The sequence below is a fragment of the Aspergillus wentii genome (assembly GCF_001890725.1).
Source record: "Aspergillus wentii DTO 134E9 unplaced genomic scaffold ASPWEscaffold_2, whole genome shotgun sequence".
Lineage (NCBI taxonomy): Eukaryota > Fungi > Ascomycota > Eurotiomycetes > Eurotiales > Aspergillaceae > Aspergillus > Aspergillus wentii.
In genome coordinates this window covers 4,489,528-4,517,291 of record NW_024467833.1, presented here as the reverse complement: position 1 = coordinate 4,517,291, position 27,764 = coordinate 4,489,528, and the positions used below count along the sequence as shown (strand labels likewise).

Below are 27,764 nucleotides of genomic sequence, written 5' to 3'. Positions count from 1 at the left end.
TTGTTGAAATTAATTACCTTCCTTGCGCCATGGCTGGAGCTGTGCGGCAACCGATTGATATTCCATCTTTGGAACGGTATCTTAACCAAGCTGTACCGGAGATCGCAACTCCGTTGGATGTGAAACAGGTAAGTACAGATTATTACTGATTAAATGAAAAACGTACAGCTCATAGTATCGCTAATGCGTTGGCATCTTACAGTTCACCTTCGGTCAATCAAACCCTACATACCAACTCACTGCCCCTGACGGAAAACAATATGTCCTGCGCAAGAAGCCCCCAGGCAAGCTACTCTCCAAGACCGCGCACAAGGTCGAACGTGAATACAAAATCATCCATGCGCTTCAAAATACGGACGTACCCGTACCCAAGGCATACTGTCTCTGCGAAGATGAAAAGGTCATCGGTACACCATTCTACATTATGGAGTTTCTGGACGGGCGGAAGTATGAGGATCCCGCTATGCCTGGGGTGAGCGCGGAGGAGAGAAATGCGCTGTATGTTCTTCTTGGTTCCTGATACTGGGCATGAGAGATCGACGGGTTACTGATGATCAACAGATGGCAGAGCGCAGTCCGAACATTAGCCAAATTCCACAGCGTGGACCCCAAGTCGGTGGGCTTGGAAAGTTTTGGAAAACCAACCGGTTTCTACGACCGTCAGCTCCGGACCTTTTCTGCTGTATCGCTGGCACAGTCGCAGGCTGTAGATGTTGAAACCAAAGAGCCTGTCGGAGAACTCCCACACTTTAAGGATATGGTGGCCTTTTTCTCAAACAAGGCAACACAACCCAAGGACCGAGGCACATTGGTGCATGGTGACTATAAGATTGATAACATGATCTTCCACAAGACCGAAGCCCGGGTGATTGGAATCTTAGACTGGGAGATGGCAACAGTGGGACACCCGTTGTCGGACCTTTGCAACCTCACCAGTCCGTATTTCCTGAACGGGGCAGACTTTAACAAAGAGAAGTTCCGACCTGGGGCAGTTCCCGGACTGCCTACTCGCGCAGACTGCATTCGATGGTACGGCGAAGTAGCAGGCTGGGACCCGACACCGGAGATACTCTGGGGTGATGCCTTCTTTACCTACCGGAGCTCGATCATCATGCAGGGCATCGCAGCACGAGTAGCCCAGAGACAGGCGAGCAGTGCCCGGGCGGGCGAATACGCCCGGAATGCCAAACCGATGGCATCAGAAGCGTGGGCACGAGTGAAGGAGGTACAAAAGCAATCACCAAAGGGTAAACTGTAGCCTCTAGTTAGTCCACAAGACATTTTACTGCCAGCTGTTCCTCACATGGCCGTCTTCACCTCTCCACGAGATTATGTATGCGAGCAATAAACATAAACATAACCATCAACATAGCACAGACAATTAATATCCTAAGCGCCGGGAGTGTAGGTAAGTGGGGGGTGGGTAAAACCGACCGGGGTTCGATTCCGTCTCCCAGTGACCATCGCTCAACGCCAACGGAGAACCGAGCCTGAACACCTTTTGACAATGATCATCCGACGGACGCATTTTTGAAACGAGATGGTGCTGAAGAATCTCCACCTATCGCCTCTGGGATAGACCTGTAGTAACGTCTATTTTATTACAGAATACAGGGAGTGTGTAGTAGCTAAGACATGATGAAACTGTCGATGTTACTGAATATCTGTGATATAACTATAAGTGGAAGGTGTCTATAGTACTATTGATGGTAGAGACTAGGTCTACGGTTTGTGTATAGTAATAGAAAACGAAAAGAATCGAGTATATTATTTATGAGTCATGGGTGAGAGAATATCACCTCTCTCAAACATCCACATACACACCTTGGTCAGAGGGACTGTCCGTATCACGAATTCTAGAATACTCCAACCCCCTCAACTCAACTCAACTCAAAGTGGAGGCTCACGATGCGCTGTCCGATCGACATTCGACAACAAAAATAAAAAAAACTCAAGTCAGTCAGCCTCAGACTTGCCAGACGAACAACCGACGAATGGCATCCACTCTTTTCGAGCATGGATTGCATTCCATCCGGATGGGATTCGTTCTTTGTTTTTCTTCTTCTCGAACTCGACTTGGCCTACAGGAATTTTCGGAGCGGCCCGGCTTCGAGTCAGTCAGAGTAAGGCCGTAAGGGAGTTTTTGTTTGCCTCGAGTTTGAACACGTCTGGGGGGTTGATTGGGCCACACGTGAATGGATTATGGATTAGTATTAGGTAGACTACGACTCAGTGAGATCTGCCATTTTTTGTTGACTTCATATGGTATGATTGATTTGGAACGGTCGGTTCGGATTTATGGACAATATTCATGTAAGCAAGTTGTCCTTACTTGGCTGGGCTAGGAAAGGAGTTCCAGACCAATTAGAAAGAAGGTGAAGCACTCGAGATCAAGTACGCTGTGACTGTGATGGGGGAACATCTCATGCAGATGGTAAGGGTGACTATTTGTGACCTGGTACTTTTGCATAACCACATACTATGCGCATAGCACGCATAGTCTGTCAGTCTGTCGAGATCGGAAGATAGAAAGGAGTAAAAGCCGAAACGGGGCAGAGTGTCTGAATTCCTGCAGTCCAGGAAGCAACGGAAGAGTCCGTCTCCATCGAAGATGAATGATTAAGGGAGGGGAACAGGGAAGGCAGACAGGGAACAGGGGTAGAAGGGGAAAGAATTAGAGAAGGAATGGAAGTTGAGATGCAGCGTGCAGAGGAGCGTAACTGTAAGTGATGTAATCCGTCGAATCTTCCCTGCGAGTGGAGATGCGAGGAAGCAGAAGAAGAGCAGAAAAAGAGAGAGAGAAAAGAGGGGGGGAAGGGCAAAGGTAACGTGGGGGCAGCGAGATCCAATGAAGCCAGCGAGAAAACCGACAGGCGAGGATATCGAGAGTTAGTGGCCGACAGATCGACAAGATGAAGAGTTGCTAGGGGAGTTAGCCTACGACATAGTAGGGCAGGAGAGTGGTTGGGGAGGAAAATGCGCTCAATCTTGAGAAGTTGAGGAATATTATTGTGTGAGGAGGGCAAGGGGAAAAAAAAGAGACCGCTGAATGGTTGCATTGGAAGACGGAAATATCAACCGAGAAAAGATGATTGAATGGAGGGTTTCAGGTAAGGCGTAAGAATACCTGGAATGGCCATCTGTCGTGTTCATTTGACCAAAGATCCTATAAGAGGGCGAAAGGAAGGCCGGAAAAGGATTGAAATAAGCATTGGACAACAGGCCATCGGTTGGCGAGATAAGTTGACAGCAGGAATGTCAACCTGGATAGCGGTCAGCTTGGACATTCTATCCACTCTATTATATCTAGTATTTTATATATTTATTTAACTATAATTTTATATAAATACATTCTGTCTATTATATTTATTTGTATATATTTATTGTATATATTCTACTATATTCTGTTTTATTCTGCTGCCTTAGAGGTTCCACGACGGTTCCGTGCAGAGCCCAAACAGGCAAAACCCGTGGACAAAGTTCAGCCTCCTCCCTTGTTCCCGCCCGGCAGCCAATAACGGCCCGTTTGGCAGAGCCTCATGCACTTCCCGAACGTGGGGCCTCTTCTTCGTGGGTGTACTTTGTGTATTTTTGGTATCTTACCGTATCGTACGCCCTCCCCCCCCGTCAGCCTCTCTTCCACTTCTCTCTCTCTCTCGCTCTCTCTCTTTTTCTCTTCTTCTTTTCTTCTCAGTTCTCATCGATCTTTCTTCCATCTTTTTATCCCTCTCTCTCCTTATATCCTACCCTTCATCACCATCTTTAACCAGTCAGATCCGCACACTAAACGCCTTCTCCACTTCTCCGGTGGATCGTCATATTATTTCGGGCTCTTTTTTTCTGCCTCCCTGGCCTGACCGCTCCCTTTCCGCCAATCACAGCCCTCCACCAGCCGACCACTCATACTACGCTCTCTAGCCTCATCGTCGCCGTGTTCCTCGCTGGCCCTCGTCGTGATTACGATTTCTTCTTGTTTTTCCTGTAGTGCCTCTGTGTGCCATCATTGCCCTGGGCTATCCTCTATTTTCCGCTCTCTGATCTCTGCTGGCCGTGCTCTCTTCTTCCCACCCCCATCTCCTCTTTTTCTCCTCGCTCTCCATCAACTGTGACGTGTGTGGATGGTCCGCTCGAGAGCCTCAATCCCGAAACACTGCAATTCCTCTTGTTATTCTTGTCATACACGGAGCGCTCGGTTTCTCAGCCTTCAGCTTTTTTAAATTCTTCCACCCGTTTCTTTTCAGGTGAGCTCTTCTAATTATATTTGATTGTCTTTTCGTGCGATGCGATCATAATAAAATTGGTTTTTTTTTATCGTCAAATGTCAGCAATATCCCGCCTGTCATCTTGATTTCTGCCTCCACTTTTCGCGTGTTATGGGGAATTTTATTGTGTGATAGTCCAATTGACTATCATCTAAACTGTACTCCATCGTCAATTGCCCTAATCCGATGTTCCTGATTTCTTTCCTCTCCCCTTCATTTCCTTCCGTGTTCCACAGTCTGGGTCTCGTGGTCATTTGACCCTCTATCTGTCATGCTATGGGAGAATCCCTAGCTCATACTCCCTAATCGTCGATCTATTTGTATAATGTTACATCTGATCTACCCTTGGATGATTTGCCTAGTCATGTACCACCTTGCCCAACAAGCCTCATCTCATCCTGGCTTTTCTCGTGTACTTATCCACTGGCAGTAGACACTAACTTGGCTAAACAGGGTAGACTGTCATTTAAAAACTGAGTGAAAAGGTGGCCTGATCTATGGGCTGCAACTTCATTGCTCAGCCTACCACCTATCTGGGTCTCTGATTTGGAAAAGGGACGAGAAGGTAGAAGAGAAAGAAAAAGAAAGAAAGAAAAAAAAGCAACCAAGGGGGGTGGCGCACCTAATGCGCACAAAACCACCGTCTTCATGAACGACGCATATGACTCTGAGGACGGCCATGGTTCCCCCCGTCTACAGGCCCAGGAGGTCAACTATAAGCTCGAGCCGGATGATCCGCCATTCCTCCTCAATGAGCGCCGCTTGTCCCCTGAGGGCAATACCACTGGAAGCCCTACAGACAAGGGAACGCATCCGAACGGTCTCCGTGAGCGCCAGCCGATCTCCAAGCCCGTAACAGGTGTGGGCAACTCGGTGCTGATTAGATCTTTAGCCCCGGACCGACCTGATATTGCAGAGTATGAGAATGAGAATCCACACAACATAGGTTTGCTGCCAGATGATGACCCGGGCCCGTCGACAAAATCGTTCTTGAAGTTCAAAGCAGAGCCTGCCGAGCCACCTGTGCATCCATCACAGCCGGTATCACAACCGCCATCGCACTCGCCTCAAGAATTACCCCAGGCAGCTGCGAGTGCCCTTTCGTTGTTGATTGCTAGAGAGTCCCCAGAAACTGAGACTAAAAATCTGCCAACGGATGGGCCCAAGCTCGAGCCGAGGTCGCCAAACCAACCTCAAAAACAGCAACCTCATTTCAACTCGGATTTCAAACGCCATGTTGAGGCGTCAGAGAACCATCATTTGCAAAAGAGGTTCGAGCCTGGGCACCTGGACCAAGAGTTGCCCCCGATTCTCAAGTCGCCTCCTCAGCCAGCATCGGCACGTTCACCACACAACAATCATCAGAACTTGCCCTCACTACAGTCTGCCCTGGGTGAACTTTCCGGTATCCCCCCTAAAGAACCACCAGGGCGGGTCAACGGTACTTCTCCATATTCATTCCCATCCGTTACAAGCTCCTCCCCATCATTACCACGAAATGAAATGGTCCGCGAACGTCCACTTCCTCCAGCAGCGCAATACCCCACGCCCCAAATACCCCTTAGTCCCTACTCTCATCTGTCGCCTGCAAGCTCAAAAGACATGTCAGCTGTGTCTTCCCCAGCATCACAACCGCCTTATCCCAGAAAGTCAGACATATCATACGTTACCACGAGCTATGAAATTTCCCCGCAGTCAGCCCAAAGCCCAGCCACAAGTTATCCGACACCAACTGAACAATCAACGGTCGGGACTTGTGACCGAACGCCCTATGGTTCAAATACGCAGCCCAATGGGAGCATTCCTACGGGAAGTTATAAATGTCGCCATCCAGGGTGTAATGCTCTGCCTTTTCAGACTCAATATTTATTAAAGTAAGTCCTGAGCGTTCTATAAGGATGTTGTGACAGTCATTCATGCTTCAAATAGTTCCCATGCAAATGTGCACTCTCAGGATCGTCCTCATTTCTGCCCCGTCGAAGGCTGTCCTCGAGCTTTGGGCGGAAAGGGCTTCAAACGGAAAAATGAAATGATTCGACATGGCCTCGTCCATAACTCTCCAGGATATGTATGTCCGTTCTGTCCGGATCAGCAACACAAATACCCACGCCCAGACAATCTTCAACGGTAAGTTGATCCCCACGAAAGGAATAATAAAAGAAAACACTGACAAGAAATAGACATGTTCGAGTCCATCATGTCGACAAGAGTAAAGACGATCCAGAATTACGACAAGTGCTCGCTCAAAGGCCCGAAGGCAGCACGCGGGGGAGGCGACGTCGAACAAATACATAACGTCGAAATGACCTTGAAGATGATTTTCTCAGCACTGTCGGGAATCACGCGGTCATCTTCATTGTATACTGCACATGCATTTACGAAGTGTTTTTGTTGGTTGATCCTTATTAGTATTATTTTTTGCCTTGATTTTTGTTTTCATCCATGATACCAGTTGTCTAGAGTCATGATGATTTATTGTCATTCGTTTTTCGTGTTGGCATATATAATTCCCCCGGATCGTCTTGACTAAGGGCGAAGCGTGAGATTTGTACAAGTTTTTTCTTTTTCTTTTCCCAGGTCGCAGGGCGTTTGGAGATATACTTGTTTTATCTTCTTGTTTCATATTTTGTCACATTTTCTATTCTATCTTTTTTTATTTTCCGTGGCCATAACTATACATATAGTAAGCCGTGGCATCTACACAGGACAAATGGTATGTGGTATGAATGACACGAAAGAAATTCACATAGTAATTGCCAACCATGTTTCTATAACAGATCATCAAGTTCTTCACATTCTGCTCGTTTATCCTTCATCAAAAATTGTACATCTACTTCGTAGCAACCATATCAAATACAGTCCAAACAAAAAAAGAAAAGAAAACCCAGACCGAAACTCCAATTCCATCGCTTCGTTTCGCTTCGCTCGCTCGCTCGCTTTCATCAATTTTACCCAAATCAAACCCAAAAGCAAACCAAAATCAAAGATTTCATCAAATCAAATCAAGCCAAATCAAGCAGAAGCCCGCTTATGAATCCTCCGCACATGATCCTTCATATTATCAACACGACTGAATATCCTCCCACAGCCGTCCCATTCACACAGCACGCCGGGGTTATGTTTCGCCTCGTGCCGGGCTCTGTCCTTGGAACTTGAGAAGCCGCCGCGGCTGGCCTGTGGACAGCCGACGTGTCGACAGAAGAGGTGTTTACGGTGGCGGGTGAAGTGTTTGCGGAGGTCGCAGGCGCGGCGGAAGGTGGTTTGCGAGGTGCAGCCTGGGTAGGCGCAGCGCCAGGTTCCGTCGGGGTTGGGGTGGCCGTAGGTTGAGATGTTTGGGGAGGGTTGAGGTTGGGGGGAGGGGGAGGGGGCTTGGTGGGTGGTTTGGGTTTGGGTGTGGTGTTGTTGGTGATCTTGTTTGTGGTGGTTGTGATGATGGTAGTGGTAGTTTGTTATGGGAGAGTTGTGGATGATGGTTGAAGGGGGTGAGGTTGAGAAGGCGGTTGGTTGATCTTCTGGGAGCGAGTGGAAGGATGCGTCGGTGGTGTTTTGATAGTCGGTTTGGTAGAGGTAGGTTGGTTGCTGTATCCATTGGTTTATGGGTAGACAGCTTGCCGAGATGTCGAAGGGAGTGGTGTGGTCGTTTGTGGATAGAGAAGGTATGGATTCGATGCCTTGCTGTGTGATGTATGGAAAGTATAGACCTCCCGTGTCCTCTTCGCTGACATGGTGTATTGTGTCGGCTTGGTATGGGATGAAGTTGGATGCATCGGAAGGGAGTGTGTGGAATGAGGTCGGTTGGAAATGATTCTGCTGCATAGTGGGCGACTGAACGAAGCACTGATCAGATAAAAGCAGCGGTAGTCCACTCTCAGTGCAAATGTTTGGATGCATGGATGGCTCGGTGCTTGCGTATGTCGAGTGTGATGCTGTATCGGAAACAGGAGAGCGATCTCTAGAGCTCGAGATATAGTTGTCTGGTGCCAAAAAGTGTCTATCCATACTCGCTTGGGATGAATAATGTCTAGCGACTCCAAGTGCAGAACAGCGAGCCACGGCAATATTCATAAGGCTTAGGGCCGCGCGGAATGCGAAAGAAGCCCTCACGAATCAATCCTGACAAAGAATATCTGGGGTGTCAGATGCGGCTGTGCAAGTACACGAGTGTGATGGTGGATCAAGTAGCTGAAATAGAAGACGTCTCAGGTACTGCAATATGATTGAATGACAGGGGGTGACTGGTGAGAATTTGGTGGTACTGTTGGCGTTTTGATCTGCCGATGCTCAAGATCTCTATTTGTGTGTTCCAATCAATCACTGCAGACGTGAAGTCATCTGACTGCGCTGACCATCACATATATCTTGGAAGTGATAAACTGTCTGTTGTGGAATCAGATAAACCTTCGGCGATGTGCGAGGGAGGACATTCTGGCTGAAAAGACACCTGGACAGACTGCATGGCCTAGAACACAAAGCGCTTCCATTCGTCAGTTGCAGGTTCCATCCATATTCAGCGCCCAGGCCTGTCTGTCAACGGTCTCGATGTCGCAGTAATCAATCAGATTTCAATATCCAAAACGGCTGAGGCTACGGCTGCAGAGAGATCAGCACCAGAGAGATCAGCACCATCCTGGGCACAGGTGGATTGGTCGAATCCTATCACCATGACTCTTCCCCTAGGAATGGTCATCCATACTGGGGCCACGAGCAGTTAGCCCATCCAGGAAGGTGGGAGACGGGCCATGAGCAAACTGGTTGGATCAAGGACAATGCAGAGCCCCTCATAATACCAGAAATATTGCATTAGCCGCGGATTATTTCTTAGCATCGTCAGACGAGGGTAGTTGTGAAGCGTGTGTGGATCCAGTTCGACATGCTGCAAAGCCATGCGAGATTCCGTCATCCACATCTTCGGGCCCATTTGTTGCTAAAATCGGGCCTTCGGGGGAACTCAGCCTCAACTTTGTCATATAGAACAAAAAAAGCAAGATCGAAACGCCACGTCCCGGTTTGGGGCCACAAGGCTGAGCTCCGATCAGGATCGTAATGTCTCAGTTAATATAAACAGCCAACTGTTCTGTTAGAATACGACCTATTCTGAGAGTCTCAGATCCTCTAAACGTGTAGTTTGCAAATGTTCATTTTCCGATGTGATTTGTAAAGCAACGATCTTTTCGCGACGATCAGACATAGTTAGCAGCTGAGAATAAGTCAGCGAGCGTACAGGGATGAGGACTGGAAAATTAGGAGATAAGGCATTCATACCGACCGAGTAACCCCTGAGTCATTAAACATGACGTCGCTATGGTTGATTTTGTGAAATGACTGGATGTTGCCCGGTCGTTCGTGATCAACTTGTCTGTATAGGTGTGAACGGTAAAGGGCACTTGAGCCGGGCTGCACCCGAATAAAAAGACAAACTGTCACCGACGGTGATGGCCGGCATGAGAATTAGTTCAACTGCCAGTCGCCCTAGTCGATGGGAACTCTCGACTGTGACTCGACGGTTGGTCAATTAGCTCTGTTATAGCGCGGCACCTTGCATCTCCAGAGGAGCCGCCCGGCATACCCCTGCTAGCAAAGAGCGGTGGGCAAAACATGCGCACATACATGAGGCTTCAACAACCCCACGTCGGTTCGAGATAGCCTCTGCGACCAAAAAATTAATTGGCGGAACTCCTGGATGTATCTTCATTTGCTTGCTTCAGAGTGAGTCATTTTCCATCTTGCGGTTACAACGGATGAAACGCACTTGGCGGGCCTTTCAGCTCAGGCCTGTCAAAATACGTGTCGAGCTGATCAAGAAACAAGCCAAAAAGTATGAGAGATTATTCAAAATTGGTCATATCATGTTGCCCGAAACTAGAGGGGTTTTTGAAACCCTTGCAATCTGTATAGGTGGGAAAATTAAAGGGAAGCAAAAGCAAAAGCCCAAAAGATACCCCGAAATGCTCTGAATGAGAAACCAAAAAGTGAAGAACAAAGGGAAAACAAGTCTTTCCAAGAAGTGATATGCTCTATGCCATGCAAAATCTATATCGTTTATGAATATAGCAGGCTAAACTCTAGCAGCCCTTGACAGGTTGTCAGGCTCGGACAGAAGAGGAGTTATAAGGCTGGGATCTTGCCGTTTGTGTGTATCATCATTGGCGTCTTTATAGAGGATGTAGTGTTGGACGATAAATATCAGGTCGAAGAAAATGGTGACATTCGATAGAAGGAGCTTCACAGGGTTTCCTGTGATGCCACTCCAGTCATTCTGGAAACCGGAGTCGATGATCAGTTGAAGCAGAGACAAGATACCTCCAGTCAAGTCAAGGAGGACCTGGTCAACGCTCCAACCAGCGGTTGACTGGCGCTTAAAGTTGAGCCAAGCTTGAGGGATATATTTGAAAACAGTGACAACCAGCTTTACATAGGAGAAAGCATAGATCTGGATTTTTCGGGCCCGGTCAGTCAAGCCCAAAAGCTATAGAGGGGTTCCCCCAGTCTTATACTTACCACATCGATCCATGCCCATGACGACGATGGATCATAGCCCTTATCCGAGCTCTTGGCTATAACAATGCCAATCACGATGACCAAGGATGCTAAACAACCCCAGAAAAGCACCGCGATTGGTTTGCTCATTCTCTGGTGGGTCGTGGATTTGAACTTCCATATTTTTGGCCAGTATTGTGAATAAGTTGCAATGCTGAGGATGATAGCATGGAGCGCAAAGATAAAGTCATTAAAGCGCACAGTTGGGTCTTCGGCAAGAGGGTGACGAGCAGCATATTGACGCCGAATCACAGGAGACCAGAGAAATGTAGATGTATAAATCGTGTAGCTGAGGAAGCCCAATACGTTCAAAGTAGGGAAGTCAATGGTTGACCCAGAAGTCGAACGCCGCCGATAGTTGCTGAGAGGCTGGGGGTAGAAGGACGCAGACCAGCAAAGCGTACTTTGGTGAAGTGTCAGTGATCCGGGCTCTGGGAATAGAAGACTATGAGGTTTGATTAGGTTGGGAACATACTATATCCATCCGAGGAGGCTATACAAGCTTATCAGTAAACGTCCTGAGTCAATCTAGAAAGCTATGCAACGAAGTACATACCGAGAGAGCGCCTTGACGAACACCTCAAGTTGGGAAGCCATTTTTATATCGTAACCGTCACCTAGATGGAAAACTCATTGAGATGAGCTCTTGTAAAATGAGTTATCGAGGATGAGGAGTTGAAGAACGAGAATGCGGAGGTCTAGTGGTCTTGTGAGAGAGTACAGGAATGGCGCAATTGGAGGTGAAGATAAGATAAGGAGGGCATGTGACGTGTGATGTAGCTGCAAGGAGAAGGCGGTCAGGAGAAACAGGCCGCGGGTTACTCAGCAGATGACTCAGCATCTCGTTGTCCGGGATATGTGATGTCGCGCTAAACCCTATACGGCAAACAGTTGTTGCGGCGGGTCGCAGCAGCAGATCAGCTCGCTGTTCCCAACCATCCAGATTATTATTATGATTTCCATCCCCTGCGGCGGCAAGTGAGCGGTTAGTCGACCTTGTTTGGAGCCATTGTTTTTTCTGTCTTCTTCAGCCTATCCTGCTTTGTCGAAAAAAATTCCTCCCTCTCTCTACCCATTGTGCTGACTTCCCCGCTCGCTATCCTGTCCTACCGCCGGCGTCAAGAGACCATTCGACTCAATTAATCGTGTTGGCCATCAAATTTCGAGACCCCCCGGCTATCTGCATCGATTAGAATTACCTATAGTTCGAGATAAAACACACAAGAACCGATCGCTCTTCCTTATCGGCGCATGGTGCATTCTTCGGAGGTGGGGATCTCAATAGATCTCCTTCGGTAGTTCCGACATTCCAGCATATCGAGATCTAGAGCAACCCGGAGATCATGACTTCCAATTCAGATTTCACGGATCCGGGTAGCAGCACGTATGCCTCGGATACGTTGCATGTTGGGGATGGGACTTGGGACAAGGGCCGCGATACGTTTCTCCTACCCAATTTGATGGGGGTAAACTTTGCGACGATGCAATATAATGGTGGGTATTAGCATGAATTGTAATAATCTGGCATCCTTATCTAATTAAGCTTAGGAATGGGCAATCGATTTCGAAATATGACCGGTTACCATTCCATGATAATCGCGCATGGTGTCATTGCAACAATCGTGTTCCTCGGCCTCGTTCCCTTTTCGGTCCTGCTAATACGATACTACTCTCGGTGGAATCCTTTTTGGGCCTTCAAACTACATGTTTGGTGCCAGGTTTTGACACTCCTATTGACCACGGTCGTATTCGTGCTTGGTTGGTTTGCTGTCGGTCCTGAGAGGAGCTTGACAAACCCTCACCACGGGATCGGATTGGCAATCTATGTCATTGTTATTTTTCAGGTTATATGGGGCTGGCTTCTCCACAAGATTGAGAGCAAGAGGCACAGCCCTCATGTTCCTTTGAAGCTAGTGGTAAGTCCTGGGATGGAACAAACACTGCAAATATATGTTCTGTTGAAACTGATACGTCGCATTCTAGCTCCATCGATGGCTTGGTCGCATCTTGGTCATCTTAGGAATCATCCAAATACCCTTAGGACTCACTCTATATGGCTCACCAAAAGTATTGTTCATCCTTTTCTCGCTCGCTGCCTTCGCGTATTTGGCGGCTCTCTTCGTGTTGTCTTATCTCTACGATACTGAAGGATATCCTACGGGAAATGATTATGATAGTCGGCATAGCTATCTTTCGGGACCTTCATCCGGCTACCATAGTCACAGCAACTTGGGTCCGACGGCTGGAGGAGCTGGGTTGGCCAATATGTTCCGTCGCCGCTCCCGAAGAGACCGTTTTGATGACGATCACACATCATATATGGATGAGAAATACTCTAACGACGGCCCGCGCCGCAGTGGCTGGGGGAAGAAGTTCCTTGAGCTAGGTGCGCTTGCTGGTGCGGCGGCTTTCGCCAAAAAGATATACGACAAAAGGCGCGATCGTGAAAATGACACTGAATCAGGGCGGTACAGCCCAGCCCACAGGAGTGATAGTATGACGGAGGAAAGCTTAAGCAGGCTTGAAGATGGACATCGACCAGAGCCGAGTCATAGAACACCGCTTAATCGTCCTCCAAGTAGGCCACCGAGCAGGACACAGAGCCCAGGCTCGTCCTATTACTACAATAGCACCTATCTCACCGACCACGATCAAGGGCCACCCCATAAAGCTCGAAATGCATTTTTGGGTGCCGGTGCTCTTGCAGCCGTTAAGAATTTCTTCACACGCCGCAAGGGAGATGATGAACAGCGCCGGGTGGAGGAAATGCGTCGTCACGACCTCGAGGACGAACGAATTGCCAGAGAGAACAGCAGGCGAAGATACACGGGAGATGGGTATTATCCACGACGAAGAGCAGATTCCTACACTGCAACGGACTTATCAACCGAGATGAGTCGACCGCCACGAGGTCCTTCTCATGGAGAATCGGCCATCTCTCCAGGACCTGCTCCAGGAGGTGTTGATGGAGCCCACTCAGAACTGCCTGTATCAGATTTCCCAGCTTCAACTAACCGCCACGAGTTGCCCTCAGATGTCACGGGCCCCAATCCGTCTCGACCAGATACGACTGATTTGGCATCCGGAGCGGCAGCTGGCACGGCTGCGGGAACATCGTCTAGTCATCGTCGCCGTAGCAGCAGCAGACGACGTGAGCAAGTTGCATCGCCTCCTGTGTCTGTCAAATTGAAGATGCACAATGACGGCCGTCATGTCACTCTTCGACGATTGACCGAGGAAGAAGCTGCAGCCAACCGTGAAGCCAAACGTCGGGAAAGAAGAAGCTCTCGTCGCCGCAATGGCAGCGTGAGCTCTCTATCCGGCAACGAAGGTGGTTACGACCGGTGGCGACGTGTCGAGGAATTGGAGCGTCAACAAGCCGAGCAGATTCAACGAGAACAGGAGGCAGCTGCCCACTCCACTGCCCCCACTGGCAGCGTTCCTCCATCCTCCTACATGCCGCCCTCTCAAAGCCATATCCCTCCTCCGCCACTCCATCCTCCTTCAAGCTTGCCATACGGGGCTGGAAGCATCACGTCTCCTGGCACATTCACTGGAACAGAAGAAAGTGGAGACTATGCAAACAACAGAAGACGGAGAAGAGCAGAACGAGCCCGAGCCCGAGAGAGACAGCAGCAGGTTGAATTCACTTGATGAACTGGACATACAAAGCATATCGTCTGTACAAAGACTTTGCTTATCTGGTGTGATATAAGTTTCTTTTTCTTTTCTCTTTTGTTTCCCATTTATCGAAGCGACGGAATGACTATGTTAATGATGCAAGCGGTTTTGATTGTTTTACTCACCTTTCCCTCTCCCTCTTCCCCTCTTCCCCTTCCCCTTCTTCGCCATCTACGCAACTCAGCAATATGCACAGTATATCAGCTTTTCCCATGATCACCTGATGATGATAATAGCTATGGATTATGGTTCGACACGGATGCAACGGACAGGAAAAGAATGAACGAGAAATGCGATTTATTGGGATGGCTAACTTCTCTAACGAATGGCGTTTTTTTCTTCTCGTCTTTTCCATTCTTGATGATCTCGGTTTGTTTGCAATTTACATCTTTGTTTTTTTCGAGGCGGATTGTATGTTTTTTACCCCCTTTGGTTGTCAGTAAATTCTTTTTTTCATGCAGTTCATGTATTATTTGCCATATGCCTTTTGTCAATTACTTCCTTGGTCTTGGATGGACATAAAATGGATATGTATCTAGCCACACGTCGAAAGCCTTCAGAACTGATTAAATTCTGGCTCTACAACTGTAGTGCAACAAAGTATCATATGTAGAAATTATGTCAATTGAAAAATAACATAAAACGTCTCTTTTATAAACCTTCGGCCTCATTATTTCTGATACGATGCCTGGACTTTAATCAGCCCAAGCAATAATAATCGAAAACATCTCATCTGCTCCAAGGGCCATATAAAAGGGCACCAGTCAAGTAGCATAAACTTGTTTTCCCATCTGTTCTTTTCATGTATTATACCATGCAAATTGGCATTTGTTGTATGGGTACTCCGTATGATTCCATCGTTCCATCAATGACCACCCAGACCCGACTCCATGTAGGCAGAATTAGCACGAAGTCCGTTCAGTAGCCAAAGGACAGCTACTATAATAAACGACACGATAGCGTTCACAAAACCTTTTGTTGTTGACCAAATCGTTGGAAACACCGAACTTCGAATGGCCGTATCGATGAACCGGATGATGCGCAGAAGGAGTGCTGGGATGATGAGATTCACTTGCAGCAGAACCGGAACTGGGGCACTTTTTACGGGTGCTGTTTGTTTGGGTTTAGGTACCTGTTTGTTCGAGTTCGTCTGCAAGTATTCAATCGAGGTAATCGACCAGCTCATCCGGACGTGGATCTCATACGATTTGTATCCCGAAGGCGAAGAGTGCATCGAAGACTGCGATTCGTGCAGAGAGAAACTTAGGACAGCGAATTCCTTCAGCTTCTTCCACATGAAAATTTTATTGGGAAGAAACAAAATGAGGCCCTTGACATGTTTGAGATTCGTTTTCTGTTTGGAGTCGCCGGTTGGTAAGCTATTGTTCAAGTCTTGAGGGCCAGTGTCTGAATCGATCAACTTCTGCGATTGATTCCTTGGACGGAGAGGTAGGTTATGAATGGTTGGGATGGGAGCTGGAAATGGCTTATCCGAATCATCAATTGGCATGTGATACGTTCTCTCTGAAGTTCGATTTAGCAACGTTCGTTGAGGGTGGTATCGACGAACAGGTTTTGACTTCTCCCTGAGCGCGTTTTGCCGATCTGCAAGGTTGTATTCCAGCTTCTGTCCAACTGCACGAGGGCCGATGAATCGAATACGAGGTGGGCTAACAAATCTCGGGGACGGATCCCCAGGCGGAGTGGTCGTTTCATCTCGACTCTTTGGTGAGCTAGTATTTGGGGTATGTGGCACATTCTCCGATGGACTGCGCACCCTCAATCCAGTGTCAGTGGGAATCGATGGCTTGTGCTGCCGCTGTACTTTTTCGCTGTCATTGGCGATGTAAGCAGCATAGCCTTGTTCCGACTCATCTTTGAAACCAAGTGTGATATTTTCTGCGCCCGGTTTCAAGGCATCATATCTTTCGTCGCACGTGTCTATCTCGGAGGAATCGCTCGTACTTTCACTGTATACCGGTGTATTATGGGGGTTTGTAGGTCCAACGGAGCCAGCATAGGTATGGTACCTATCAAGAGAGGCATTTGAGTGAAGCGTGGGGATTGAATGTCGAACGCAAAAAGCAGGTGGTCTGTTACGATCTTGTGTGAGAACCTGGGGGCCGAAAGTCTCATCGGAACTGTTGTGTTGCGTGTCTTCAACCAAAGGACTTTCTGGCGCAGAAGATTGAATCCCTTCGGGAAATAGGTTGAGTTCTTGGGGGAGCCCCTTCAGTGTAAGCCTTGGGCTAAAAGATTGGAAGGGACCGTGGGAAGGTGATTCGAGTGACATTGTCAATTCGAGTGTTGATTAGATGGAGTTCTATAAAGTTTCAGTCAAAGAAGCTATATTCATGCAGCAGGTGAGTATTAGGTCTTCATGGCATTGGTCAACAGAAATTCGCAAAAGAAAACAAAGAACCACAAGATGGGATTAGATAGTCCCGTGTGACCCAACAAGATATCTGTGTTTCAGGAAGGTGTGACCGGGGATCACAAGGACAGGGACAGTCCTGGCTAGGAAACCTCGCTGTGCGAGAAGGAAACGACATAGTTAGACAGTATCAAATTCATCAAAAGGTCTCTCCCGAGAATTGCTATAATTCTACAAGTTCAGATTGAAATCACGAGCGGATATGTACATCAAGAATCTATTTAAGGACGGCCTGCAGGCTCTCCAGCACCTATTCATAACATTAGTCTGTAACCACAAAAGGGCTTGGTAGTTTCATAGTCCAGGGATATCATACCTCAAGCTCAATCTTGGCCTCAGCAATATCCTGCTCGCTGCCGCTGCCACCGGCGATCTTCTGGGCCTCAGCGATCTGAGACTTGACGGCCTGAATTGGAAAAGAATCGATCAGTATTTGGCTATAAACATATTAAAGCCACGATGCAAGACCTACCTCAGAGCTGAAGTCCTCAAGGGGGAACGCCTCGACGGCGTTGATGCTCAGCTGGGAGTCGGGCTGGACAACAGCAAATCCACCGGAGACTATAAAGACACGGTATGTTAGTCCTATTTTCAACTATAGAGTATGTGCAATTGTTCGCTCGAAGCCAATATGTGGCTTGCTGGCGCAAAGTTCAACGAAGGTGTTCGGACGTACGGAAGAACTGCTTGCTGGCGTTACCCTCCTCGACGACCTCGACGAGACCGGGCTTGAGCTGCTCAATGGAGGGAACGTGGTTGGCGAGGACACCCATCTCTCCGGAGGCGGCGGGAATGTTGACCTGGACACTGTGATCGGGGAGACTTGTCAGTATGTTCACGTTGGCGACCGGCACCCGGGTGCTGGTTAAACAGGAAGGGCAAAAGCCACATACACGCCGGCGGACTTGAAGATGGTCTATATATCATTGTTTTATTAGTACAAATACTTTAGCCATTCGCAGGGGAGACGCGGTGAGTCCAAAGCCGTACCTGGTGAGGAAGGGTCAAGGAGAGCTTGATCTTGTCCGACACAGCCTCAGCGTAACCTCTGCGCTGGAAAGGAGCGCTGAAGGCGGAGGGACGAGCCCTGAAGGCAGAGCGAGCAAAGCGAAGAGAGCTCATCTTGCAATGGACGGACGGGAAAGGGTGGTGATGATATCCCTCTTGAACCTGGGTTGAGTTGCAAAGGTCGAAGTCGGATGCCGGTTGTTCCCTAGCGGCTCTTCCCGGTCACGTGTGGACATTGCTCGGACGTCGGCTTCAACAACGTTGTCAACATACCATATGCAACACGAATAACACGCATTTCAATTAGCATATGGATAATTAATATTTATCAGCTTATAAGTACCTGGTTTCTATGAAAAAGAAAAAATTTTAAATTAAATTAATCAAAGTTGTGTACTACAAAATCTCCAGTCATTAACCGTTTCCGGCAGCGTTGAATTGCAGCCAAAATGCAACCATATCAGTGCCAGTAGACAATTTACTAGAAATTATGGAAGTATAGCAGCTTAATTATCGAGATACCCACGTAGCAGTTGGCACGATGTCTTATTACTGTCAAATCCATACTTTATATCACGTGAGTACGTTGAGTCTTCACCGAGTACCAACGACAAGCCACCACTGCACTTTGATTATTCCCCAGAATAATAATGATATTGATACAATCTTGCTAGACCTAATATCATTTGATTGTATTTGATTTGACGGACCAAAAACAGTGGGACTGAAAAGACGAAGAATAACGGACATCATGTAGATGTTAGTCAGCATGTCACGGGACTTGAAGTATTTCTCACTTTCAACCCATACAAAATATGTTGAAGAACAAGATAATAATAGGTATGAATGTAGGATATAGCAAATATTAATTATCTCATATAGATGTATGCCTTAAATAATAATAAAAACCAGAATAGACGACATCATAACCGCTGTCGCGTCCGTCGATACTACAGCACCGGCCCTCGGACGCTAGCCGCCGTGCGGTAAGCGAAATCCCACACAAATCCTCGTCCGGGAGCCCTAGTCCGAACCTGCTTTGGACTCTGGCCTTCTACAACTTCATCCGCCAACCCATCGTCAACCACCTCCGTTGCGACAAATACCGACAAGATGGCGAGTACGTGCTTGTTCCCCCAGATTATTCGACCTCTGCAATATTGCAATATTGCTTCGTTTGGTCGACAAAATGCTTTTTTTGCTACAGAATCGCTGACCTGACCTTTTTCACTTGAACAGAGTCCAAGAACGCGTCCCAGCACCACAACAGCCAGAAGGCTCACCGTAACGGGTGCGTACCAGGAAATCTTTCTACAGTTATTCGATGAAATTTTGTTAGAGACGAGGATGTTGCATTGTGGGGGTTTGAACATTATTCGAGATGGCTTCGATAGCCTTAGATTGCCCCCTCAGTGCAACAAGCTCTCTCTTACACAGGACAATCACATGAAGGACACAACGCTGATACCACTTTCCAACGAACAGTATCAAGAAGCCTAAGACTCACCGTTACCCCTCCCTCCGCGGTGTCGACGCCAAGTTCCGTCGCAACCACAGACACGCTCTTCACGGTACCGCCAAGGCTCTGGTACGTTGATACTCCTGGACAATCGACAAATATCCCCTGATAAGTTTCGGTGGGCTAACTTCTCTACAGAAGGAGAGAAAGGAGGGCAAGCGTGAGGTCGCATAAATTATAGAAACAAAAAATGAGAGCGATTTAAGTTGGTGATTTTAACGTGCGATGACAAAACGGCATGTCGAATAGCCTGGCTGGTTGCGCGCGACAGTTTCCGAAGTTTTCCAATAAAGAGCCTTAATTCGGTTGCACGGCGTACTTTACGGAGATAGCTGAAGCATACTCCAATTTTTTCTTCTTCTGCACCTGTACAACCAGGTAGAATCGCATCCCACGACTTTGGACTCTCTCCCCGCATTTCCCAGACGCTCGATTTGTTACGAAAAGAGATCGACATGATATGGTTTTCCGGTTGCCCAATGTTGAATTCGGAAACCAGTTCGACTCTTTTCTTTTCCCTTATAGGTCTTCCCCCAAACACTCAGGCATATGTGTGTACAGCTTCGTGCCATTTCTCATGCGCGCTTGCTGAAGGATTTTTTCTTAACGTGCCGATAACAAATCCCAAGCCCTCCTAAACCAAACACCTCTCGTTCCTTTTTCGTGGTGACGGGGTGAATGGTCGGGGTGCTACATATCCTCGTAGAGTATATAGTCTGAATATGATTCTTGATTATCTTCCTGCATTCCTTCCTAGTGATCTTCAACTTGCATAGCCTATCATCATCTTTTCCAAACAATAAGCTTCTTATCGAAACCACCACTAACAATCCATTCCTCCTTGACCGTCTCCCCATCTCGAGAGACATCAACCGAACCAGCCCAGATAGTTCTTACTTTACACCCATAGTCATGACCTTCTTTCAACATGACAACAACCTTGCCCGTCTTGGCCTCTATCCCTCGAATAACACCATCATCTCCATTCACCCAAACACCCGATCCATCAGGTCGCCACGCCACTTGCGGTGTCGAGTAAGCTGTCTGCGAAGCAAACGTATTCGCCTGGATCAAAATAGCCGCGTCTTCGCGGTTCTGTAGAGACAGAGTAGCCAGAGCCTGGGCGGCCTGCGTTGCTGGCTCTGCAGGGACTTCTCCATCCACACTTTCCGTTGGGAAGAGAAGGCGCACGATCATCACTTTCATGTGTGGGAGTGTTGACAAAGCCACGGCAAGAAGCCCGGGGTCGTGGGGGCTGAGCGCGAATGAAGAGGGGGAGAACGCAACCCAGGCATTGGAGTGTGGTGCGAGGTTCTGCTTTCCTAGTAGTTTGCTCTCGGTTGGTGTAGTAGGAGTGGTAGCCGCCGAGTCGATCTGGTAGTAGTAAAGATAGGTCGAGTCACGTCGTGAGGCGAGCAGAGTCAGCTCGCCGGAGTCAGCGTTTCGAACGAACAGCATGCATTCCGGGTTTGTCGTCAGGTTGATATACGCAGCAGGCTCACCGAGCAGGACTGCTGGATCCTCTGCCTCATCCGGAATATTCACTCGATAAATGAAGATTTTCGAGTCCCAACCAGCAGTAGCAATCCAAATAGTTCCTGTATGTCCATCTTCGTACACAGAAACCTTAACCGCATACTTCGCATGATCCTTTCTGCGATCTATAATCTCCTTTCCCCGCTGGAGAAGAAGTTGACCAGACATGTTGGTCATGAAAACGTATCTGCCATTTCGGGCAGAAGCATAAGATAGAATAGGCGAGTCGGAAAGACCATTGAATGAAGTAACAGAGCTGTTCCCTTCTGCTGTCTTGAATAGATGCATTTGTCGATCAGCCCCAGTGGCTACTAGATATGGTGATGCGTCTTGGCTGTTATCTTCATCGCCGGGTTTCTGCCAGGACTCGACAGATGCAGCTAGGAGGTTTGAAGATGTGGGTGTTCGGATTATTGTTGGTTTTGATGGTGCTGATATGACTTAGATGAGGTTTGTTTATGAAAACAGTTGGTGGACGAAGAATCTGCCAAACAGTAGAAATATCAAAAAACTCACCTGGAACACTCCAAATCCCCTTCTCCTTCTCATCCTCTCCGTACCTCTCGAAATTAACACTCTTATCGAATGTCTTCTTCTCCTCTAGCACCCCCTCGATGGTCCAGCTGTTGGGGCCGTTGCCCTTTGCACTCTGTTGCCCCGCGTCCGCTGGAAGTCCCGCTTCGCGGATGAAGGCGTCGAGGGTCTGCGTGAAGTTATTTGACCGCAGAAAGCGAGCCACGAGGGTGCTGGCTAATAGGGTAGATTGGGCTGTTGTCATGTTGATGTTGATATGCTTGGTAGTATTCCTTGCCTTGAGCAAAGATGAAGTTGATGGTTTGAAGTCGATCTGATAAGCCAACCAAATCCCCTCACGGGAAGTTTCGCAGTTGAATCATAACACTACGTGATGATGACTTTTGTGGGGTTCATAAATTAAGCAAAAGAAAGAAATTCATTATTGGCATTAAATTGGATATCGGTCCATCGTGTTACTGCTCCCTCTATTTATCAATTTTTCAAGGCGATGTCAAAGTCGTTATTGTTATACAGTAAATGCTTCGATATAAATTCTCAACTGAACATGTCCTCCGCCCTGCGTCGTGGTCCTCCCCGTCCTTCGATCTTTTCAGAGAACAGCTCCTTGCCTGCATTGCCTGGGTTCGCGCCGAATTTGGATGGGAAGAGCTCTCGAACAGATGACCCCCTTCCCTTGATTGACATGCCACCTGAGGCTCCCCGAATAGCAAATCCTTGGTCCTGGCCACTGTGTCCAGCTGACCCCCGAATATTGACACCGCTTCTGTTGGACGATGGGAATAGCTCAACATTTTTGTTGCGCTGTGCATGACTTTCGCTGTCACCAACGGACCTTTTCAAAAGATCCGCAGGGTCATTGTGTGTATCGATTGCATCGGATCGACGGTGGTTGCTAACTTTGCTGGGAAAAAGTTCCTTTTTGAGAAAACTCGAGGTAGGCTTATTGGGGAATAGTTCCCGTGTGCTCGAATCGCCTTCGCCGCCCGACTTGGATGGGAAAAGCTCCTTGGCTCTGTTGCGACGAGGCGATCGCTCTCTGAATCGCCTATGCGAGTCATGCCGAGTATCTTCGTATCGTCCGCTCTCACCCAAAGTATCCCTTCCTGGGGACGCACTGCGATTGCGGAGGCGACCTCCAGAGCGTCCTTCATCTGGAAACAACTCGCTCCGCCCGCGGCGCCCTCCATCGCGACCTCGGTCTGCGTCAGAATAGCCAGTGTTCGAGTCATCGTACATGTCGGCACTGATTCCTTGATCCTCATCACGATCCTTCCGCCGTCGGAGCTCCCGTCCATCAAAACGTCTTCGTGTGTAATCACCATCATTGTCTCCTCCCTGACGTCTTCCAACGGCGAGTTCTCGTCGCAGCCGCTCTCGGGGATCGTGTTCGGGGTGCATTAGGTAAAATCTACTCGCTTCGTGTGCACGAGCTTTTTTCCGGTCTGTCTTCACAGCCGACCTCACCTGCAAAACGGAGTCAGGATGGGTAGAGAGAAGTTTGGCCGACCGTAGACGAAAAGACGGCAGCGCAGACATGTCTTCTTCTTCGCTGATTTGTGTCAAAGCTGACAGCGCTTGTAGACCGACTTCTGGTGAAGAGTAGACGATATTTGCGGACGTATCATCGATCCATTCGATACGGGAGGGGGCTTCAAGGGAGAAGTGGCTGGTGGCGAATTGTTTAATGTTATCTGTAGTAAGTTCGTCGACGCCTCTGATATGGACTTTTTCGTACTGCGCCTCTTCAGCAAGGTGGTCAACTGTGCCGTCCTGGGGATAAGCTGTTGTCGCGGGCTCCTGGGCAAGCCGAAGGGTGTTAGAGAAAGTGAGAGCAAATTTGGTTATGGTATCTTCGACACTCACGGCTTCAATTGGCTCTGGTTCGGGAAGGGGGCCTAGGTCCAGGTCCATATCGATGTCCATGGAGGCGTCCATGGCACCGGAGGGTTGGGGAGCGACCTCCATGATGGGGGGAGGGAAGGTCTTGGGTATTGCAATGGGAGATAGGGGAGTAGAGAAAGAATCGATAGATAGGAAAGATGCTTTATAAATGAGACAGAGGTCAGAGGTGAGGTTGTCAAGAGACGGAATTGTGACTGCGATATGAAGCTTCTCCGGCCTAACGTTACTGCCGGCCCGATTAGGAAAAGCGTCGGTCTCGCTGCAGAGTGACTTCACTGCCACCGCCCGATGACTCTTGAATATTCAACTCTTCTTCATCGTCTCTTTCACTGAGGTGGTGGAGTCGAATAATTAAGGATGCACGCTCACTCTGTGTGCTCTCCCTACTTCCTCAAAATCAGCGAGGCAGACTTGAGAACCCACTCTCACCTCATCCAGTATGCTTCATGCTAGAGCCCAGTGAGACTGACCCAGTTTGGTATCCAGTCACTCTGGTCTTAGATGTGAGACTAGAAGTGAGGATGAAAGCAATCTGCAGGTGAAATAAATGAAGCCGCGGAATCATGAACAACAATGACAAAATCTGCTCGTTTGGCACCGGATTCAAATAATGAGGCATCCGCCCATGATTAACTGCGTACCAGCTCACATTTCCTCTGGACAAGGCGGACGACCAGCCATCCGAGTAAAACTACGAGATTACGGTGACTACGAACAAATGCCAGCTCTGCACTGCAATTTGATACACGAACCGTTCAACAGTGTATATCGAAACGGACCCTGCAGACTGCAGTACTTGGCCAGCAGAGCTATGCAGTCATGCACCCAATTCTTATATTGTGCCAGTTGATGCCTCAATTTTAATGATCGGGCCCGGCTGTTTCTAAATCCACGATCTTTTCTGGCGACTTGGCAAGCTTCATTGGCACAGGATAAGAGGTGCTGACGCAGAATGTCAGATCCAGTCAGCAAACTCCAGACAAATCTAGTAGCTCCCAGCATCTCTAAGGACCTGTTCTGTGGAAGATACGAACAGGCTGCAGTGGTAGCCTAGGTGAGTATGATGGCAGGATGACAATGATACATTTCTACACGAGTCTATTTGCCTCGATCTTCACGCCGTCTGCTCAATTCTATCCTGTTGGGTCTTTGTAGGCAAATATACCAGAATCCTGCTGACTCAAATAGATCGTCTGAAATGTCTTAACCGACAGAACAGGCCGAAATCATCAGCCGACGACAGAGAATGGAGTGGCCGAGTCTGAATGGCACTCCCACAAGCATCTTCAAAATCACTTCGACAAATGCGCCCTCTGCAGCCAAAAATGAGGCCATAGAATTGATCACCGCTGCCGCAAGTCGGTGTGACCAAGAAATGGAGCATTTCCATGACACTGATGTCATGGGTCACTTGTTCAACCTTCAAACCCCAAACTATGATCAGGCACTCCGAATTCTCTACTAGCGGGGTCGACAGATGTCAGCTGTTTGGGATATTTTCAAGCACCTTTGCGCAAGGGGGTTGTTTCGTTGGAAAGTCTAATCAAGCCAATGAAGTTTCGACGACTCTCGCATCAAGTCGCGATATAATGTTTCTTCTTGATTGCTTTGAATACGCAGATCGTCCGAAGCTGCAAGGATCTCGATCAGACTTTTGAGGAAATCAACAACACCGGCATGCTGGGGCCTCTGAACCTTGACGACTTCCAGAACCGTCGCGCGAAGGTATCTTTGGCTGTCGATCCAGACGCCCTTGCCGGGGACGAAAGCTCTTCTTCGGATTCTTTCTAACACACGGGATCGGGGAACATAGAAAACAATGGCGAGCAACCTTTCGGGATGCTTTGACAACGTTTGATGAGGTGGAACGGCTCTTCAAAGCTACTTCAAGATACCGAATGATATGTCGATGTAAATAATCGCTCGTTGCTTGCTAAGTTACTTCTGATGAATATGAATAGTGATATCTGAATCCGAATCTGAACTATTAACAAAAATCCAGTATTGAATGTCCTGCATATTAACCCGATCGATAATTGATGCATGATATGATGCATTTACAGCTGTCCTCGTGGGCAGAAGTCTACCACGATCTCTTGCATAACGCACGAGTTATCGATGCAATGCGATCGATCTCCCTCGTGTCGACAACAACCGACTTCAGACATATAACGGTTTCATTGCTTAATACAACCTGCCTTGGGCGTACTCGTGATGTTTGAGCTTCTATACTCTCAAAGCACATACGCACAAAGCGACGATAGTTGATTATTGGGAAGTCAGCTCAATCCAGTCGAGTGAGGGCATCTGCAATTAACTGGCAGTGCATACTAATATACCAGTATGGCTTGGGTTCCAGCAGCGCAGGCTTCGATGTTGACATGCTGCTACTATCAACATCGAAAATCCACATTGTTCAGTCGGGAATTGTATGATGGTTTGAGTATGACACCACCCAAAGCATAGGTTTGTTTGGGAAGAGAAGCTTCTTATGATTCGACAGCACCAATACTCCATCTACACTACACTTACAAATCACCACATCCAAGACCACGCAAGCAGTTCTACAGGTGAAACCGACCATATCAGCCGACAGTAAGCAATTTGTATACACCCATACACAGCAAAACCTGCTACACCAACACCAAACGTTACGAGAAACAGGTCATTACCAGTCCTACACTCCATTACATCAAAGGATTCAAGCCCTAGCATACACACATACACACCCAAATAGGCATATGGTCATCCTAGACGTCGTGCGTCCGACGTGAATATCACCTCATCAACGACCTACCACACACATAGTGCTACAGTGGGCTCAGTACGTCCTTCCAGAAGGGGTACCGATCGAAAACGAGATCCACATCAGCCTCATATTAGACAGATTATGGGAATCAGGGAGACAGGATGGACAAGAAGCATGGATGTGATGTTGGGCAGGAATGAAATGGAATCAACCCCAGCGACGAGATGATGTACAGTGCATGCATTGTATGAGTGGATTATTTAATATTATTTGATATTATAATAACAAATAAATGATAAATAATACAAAAGCCGACCACAAAAACCGAAATATCGAATACAGACAGGGAAGTATTTGGCATCCAGGTCATCTGATCGTGTGAGAGGACATCGGAATATCCGACTATCTGAGAACTTCCTATTACAGAATACGAGATGCAAATCAGAGTCTAGAATTACATTACCTCAGTGACGAAGAAAAGCTGGGGCTGAAGAAGCTGAATAGGTATCGGCGACCCCGAAGAATCTAGCAGCTACTATAAATTAGCCATACCAATATTCGAAATCATCGACAGGGGAGAGAGAGAGGGCATAATCCCAGTTGGGTTAGGGCGGATAAGGTTGGCAACGGCTGTGCTGTACGGGCTTAGCTGACAATGACATCCAGCACCTACAGGTACGAAGTCAGAATGACAGGTCCACGTGGTTTCTCCCTACTGTAGCTGCCGGCACTCTGAGTCTGAATAGTAATACTCCTAAGTGTTAGGATCAATAGTTCAGCGACTAGTCAAGCTATGATGATGATTTACAACTCTAAGCCCCTAGTGACGGGTGCCGTCCGGATCAAAGCTCTACCTAATCTAACCCATGACAAATCCCTCGAAACGGCCCGGGGAAATCATTGAATCTCGCCGAATGAGTCCTGATCCGGTTAGTCTTGTATGACCCTGCGATGTCTGATCTCGCACTTCCTGATCAGATCAATTATTCCAATATCAGCCTGCAAATAGCCTAAAATGCGCTGATTGGGCCATCGGACACCGGCAAGGAGGGTACCCTAGTCCCAAACCGGACTAGATGATCAGCACCGTGGACGGGCACCGAGATCCGCCGACAGCCAATCAGAGTGCGAGAATGCACGATCTCAACGTCCTGCTCGAGCTGGAATCGATCTGCAATCGTGCAGAAGGAGTTCAGTGTTGGTAACAAACTGTAGACTACATTGTCTGGAGTACATGATATGAGAATGTCTGATTTAACACTTTACATAGTCTCTACTATTCTTTGTACTATTGTTTCTTCTCTAGTATTGTCAAGGAAAGATCAAAAATGGATCTGATACAGACAGCTCTACCCGATCCACAACCCATCCACCTCATCGAATCTAAGCCGTTGTACAGCCCAGTCCAGCTCCGTATCACCGCCCAAAATCCCAAATATTCGACATCTTTCACCGTAAACACCCCCCAACACGCAACGCAGTAAGTGGGTATCTCCCACTCACCTCACCCACGGAACCAGCCTTGGGCCCATGGGACAGCTCAGAAAACCGGCCGTTTCACATGCGAAACTAGCCCCCTCACCCACTACCTGTTTTTTT

The 27,764-nt window shown here is 48.0% G+C and overlaps 11 protein-coding genes across 11 annotated transcripts; 4 read left to right on the top strand and 7 right to left on the bottom strand.

Moving 5' to 3' along the window:
- Positions 1-29: 29 nt before the first annotated feature.
- Positions 30-1,258, top strand: ASPWEDRAFT_25563 (phosphotransferase family protein; the record flags this gene model as incomplete). Its single annotated transcript, XM_040832744.1, has 3 exons — positions 30-128; positions 203-498; positions 562-1,258. 3 exons carry the CDS (start codon positions 30-32, stop codon positions 1,256-1,258), a joined length of 1,092 nt encoding a protein of 363 aa, XP_040693440.1.
- Positions 1,259-2,362: 1,104 nt separating this feature from the next.
- On the bottom strand, positions 2,363-3,299 carry ASPWEDRAFT_391402 (uncharacterized protein). The gene has a single exon (XM_040835038.1). The coding sequence runs from the start codon at positions 3,057-3,059 to the stop codon at positions 2,505-2,507; it is 555 nt and encodes a 184-aa protein (XP_040693439.1). The 5' UTR covers positions 3,060-3,299; the 3' UTR covers positions 2,363-2,504.
- Positions 3,300-4,757: 1,458 nt separating this feature from the next.
- Positions 4,758-6,765, top strand: ASPWEDRAFT_391576 (uncharacterized protein). The gene is made up of 4 exons (XM_040835044.1): positions 4,758-5,088; positions 5,155-6,136; positions 6,192-6,389; positions 6,443-6,765. The coding sequence occupies exons 1-4, from the start codon at positions 4,911-4,913 to the stop codon at positions 6,555-6,557; spliced, it is 1,473 nt and encodes a 490-aa protein (XP_040693438.1). The 5' UTR covers positions 4,758-4,910; the 3' UTR covers positions 6,558-6,765.
- Positions 6,766-7,274: 509 nt separating this feature from the next.
- On the bottom strand, positions 7,275-8,261 carry ASPWEDRAFT_25561 (putative C2H2 transcription factor; the record flags this gene model as incomplete). The annotated part of the gene is made up of 1 exon (XM_040832743.1): positions 7,275-8,261. One exon carries the CDS (start codon positions 8,259-8,261, stop codon positions 7,275-7,277), a length of 987 nt encoding a protein of 328 aa, XP_040693437.1.
- A 2,056-nt stretch (positions 8,262-10,317) lies between these two features.
- Positions 10,318-11,396, bottom strand: ASPWEDRAFT_106139 (putative L-cystine transporter; the record flags this gene model as incomplete). The annotated part of the gene is made up of 4 exons (XM_040827788.1): positions 10,318-10,692; positions 10,761-11,202; positions 11,275-11,292; positions 11,356-11,396. The coding sequence occupies 4 exons, from the start codon at positions 11,394-11,396 to the stop codon at positions 10,318-10,320; spliced, it is 876 nt and encodes a 291-aa protein (XP_040693436.1).
- Positions 11,397-12,142: 746 nt separating this feature from the next.
- ASPWEDRAFT_169585 (uncharacterized protein) lies at positions 12,143-14,453 on the top strand (the record flags this gene model as incomplete). Its single annotated transcript, XM_040830481.1, has 3 exons — positions 12,143-12,293; positions 12,348-12,715; positions 12,783-14,453. The coding sequence occupies 3 exons, from the start codon at positions 12,143-12,145 to the stop codon at positions 14,451-14,453; spliced, it is 2,190 nt and encodes a 729-aa protein (XP_040693435.1).
- A 673-nt stretch (positions 14,454-15,126) lies between these two features.
- Positions 15,127-16,031, bottom strand: ASPWEDRAFT_37598 (uncharacterized protein). Its single transcript, XM_040834723.1, has one exon. It carries the CDS (start codon positions 15,988-15,990, stop codon positions 15,346-15,348), a length of 645 nt encoding a protein of 214 aa, XP_040693434.1. The 5' UTR covers positions 15,991-16,031; the 3' UTR covers positions 15,127-15,345.
- A 783-nt stretch (positions 16,032-16,814) lies between these two features.
- Positions 16,815-18,208, bottom strand: ASPWEDRAFT_151156 (F1F0 ATP synthase subunit delta). The gene is made up of 6 exons (XM_040829596.1): positions 17,905-18,208; positions 17,808-17,830; positions 17,591-17,721; positions 17,387-17,475; positions 17,231-17,320; positions 16,815-17,164 (listed from the first exon to the last, which is right to left on the bottom strand). Exons 1-6 carry the CDS (start codon positions 18,034-18,036, stop codon positions 17,132-17,134), a joined length of 498 nt encoding a protein of 165 aa, XP_040693433.1. The 5' UTR covers positions 18,037-18,208; the 3' UTR covers positions 16,815-17,131.
- Positions 18,209-18,860: 652 nt separating this feature from the next.
- ASPWEDRAFT_181120 (60S ribosomal eL29 domain-containing protein) lies at positions 18,861-19,653 on the top strand. Its single transcript, XM_040831864.1, has 4 exons — positions 18,861-19,102; positions 19,162-19,213; positions 19,408-19,510; positions 19,580-19,653. The coding sequence occupies exons 1-4, from the start codon at positions 19,036-19,038 to the stop codon at positions 19,613-19,615; spliced, it is 258 nt and encodes an 85-aa protein (XP_040693432.1). The 5' UTR covers positions 18,861-19,035; the 3' UTR covers positions 19,616-19,653.
- Positions 19,654-20,224: 571 nt separating this feature from the next.
- On the bottom strand, positions 20,225-21,755 carry ASPWEDRAFT_169581 (uncharacterized protein; the record flags this gene model as incomplete). The annotated part of the gene is made up of 2 exons (XM_040830480.1): positions 20,225-21,408; positions 21,494-21,755. 2 exons carry the CDS (start codon positions 21,753-21,755, stop codon positions 20,225-20,227), a joined length of 1,446 nt encoding a protein of 481 aa, XP_040693431.1.
- Positions 21,756-21,933: 178 nt separating this feature from the next.
- Positions 21,934-23,722, bottom strand: ASPWEDRAFT_37595 (NCBP3 domain-containing protein). Its single transcript, XM_040834722.1, has 2 exons — positions 23,378-23,722; positions 21,934-23,311 (listed from the first exon to the last, which is right to left on the bottom strand). The coding sequence occupies exons 1-2, from the start codon at positions 23,477-23,479 to the stop codon at positions 22,049-22,051; spliced, it is 1,365 nt and encodes a 454-aa protein (XP_040693430.1). The 5' UTR covers positions 23,480-23,722; the 3' UTR covers positions 21,934-22,048.
- Between the last annotated feature and the right edge of the window lie 4,042 nt (positions 23,723-27,764).

Coding starts and splice junctions, on each gene's coding strand:
- ASPWEDRAFT_181120 (XM_040831864.1), top strand. CDS start 19,036: ATGGCGAGTACGTGCTTGTTCCCCCAGATTATTCGACCTCTGCAATAT. Junction 19,103..19,161: donor TTGCAATATTGCTTCGTTTG/GTCGACAAAATG, acceptor TCACTTGAACAG/AGTCCAAGAACGCGTCCCAG. Junction 19,214..19,407: donor CAGAAGGCTCACCGTAACGG/GTGCGTACCAGG, acceptor TCCAACGAACAG/TATCAAGAAGCCTAAGACTC.
- ASPWEDRAFT_37598 (XM_040834723.1), bottom strand. CDS start 15,990: ATGCCAATTGATGATTCGGATAAGCCATTTCCAGCTCCCATCCCAACC.
- ASPWEDRAFT_37595 (XM_040834722.1), bottom strand. CDS start 23,479: ATGGAGGTCGCTCCCCAACCCTCCGGTGCCATGGACGCCTCCATGGAC. Junction 23,312..23,377: donor AACCAGAGCCAATTGAAGCC/GTGAGTGTCGAA, acceptor CGGCTTGCCCAG/GAGCCCGCGACAACAGCTTA.
- ASPWEDRAFT_151156 (XM_040829596.1), bottom strand. CDS start 18,036: ATGAGCTCTCTTCGCTTTGCTCGCTCTGCCTTCAGGGCTCGTCCCTCC. Junction 17,831..17,904: donor CCTTGACCCTTCCTCACCAG/GTACGGCTTTGG, acceptor AATGATATATAG/ACCATCTTCAAGTCCGCCGG. Junction 17,321..17,386: donor TTGAGGACTTCAGCTCTGAG/GTAGGTCTTGCA, acceptor TTTCCAATTCAG/GCCGTCAAGTCTCAGATCGC.
- ASPWEDRAFT_391402 (XM_040835038.1), bottom strand. CDS start 3,059: ATGCAACCATTCAGCGGTCTCTTTTTTTTCCCCTTGCCCTCCTCACAC.
- ASPWEDRAFT_391576 (XM_040835044.1), top strand. CDS start 4,911: ATGAACGACGCATATGACTCTGAGGACGGCCATGGTTCCCCCCGTCTA. Junction 5,089..5,154: donor AACGCATCCGAACGGTCTCC/GTGAGCGCCAGC, acceptor TTAGATCTTTAG/CCCCGGACCGACCTGATATT. Junction 6,137..6,191: donor CAGACTCAATATTTATTAAA/GTAAGTCCTGAG, acceptor TGCTTCAAATAG/TTCCCATGCAAATGTGCACT.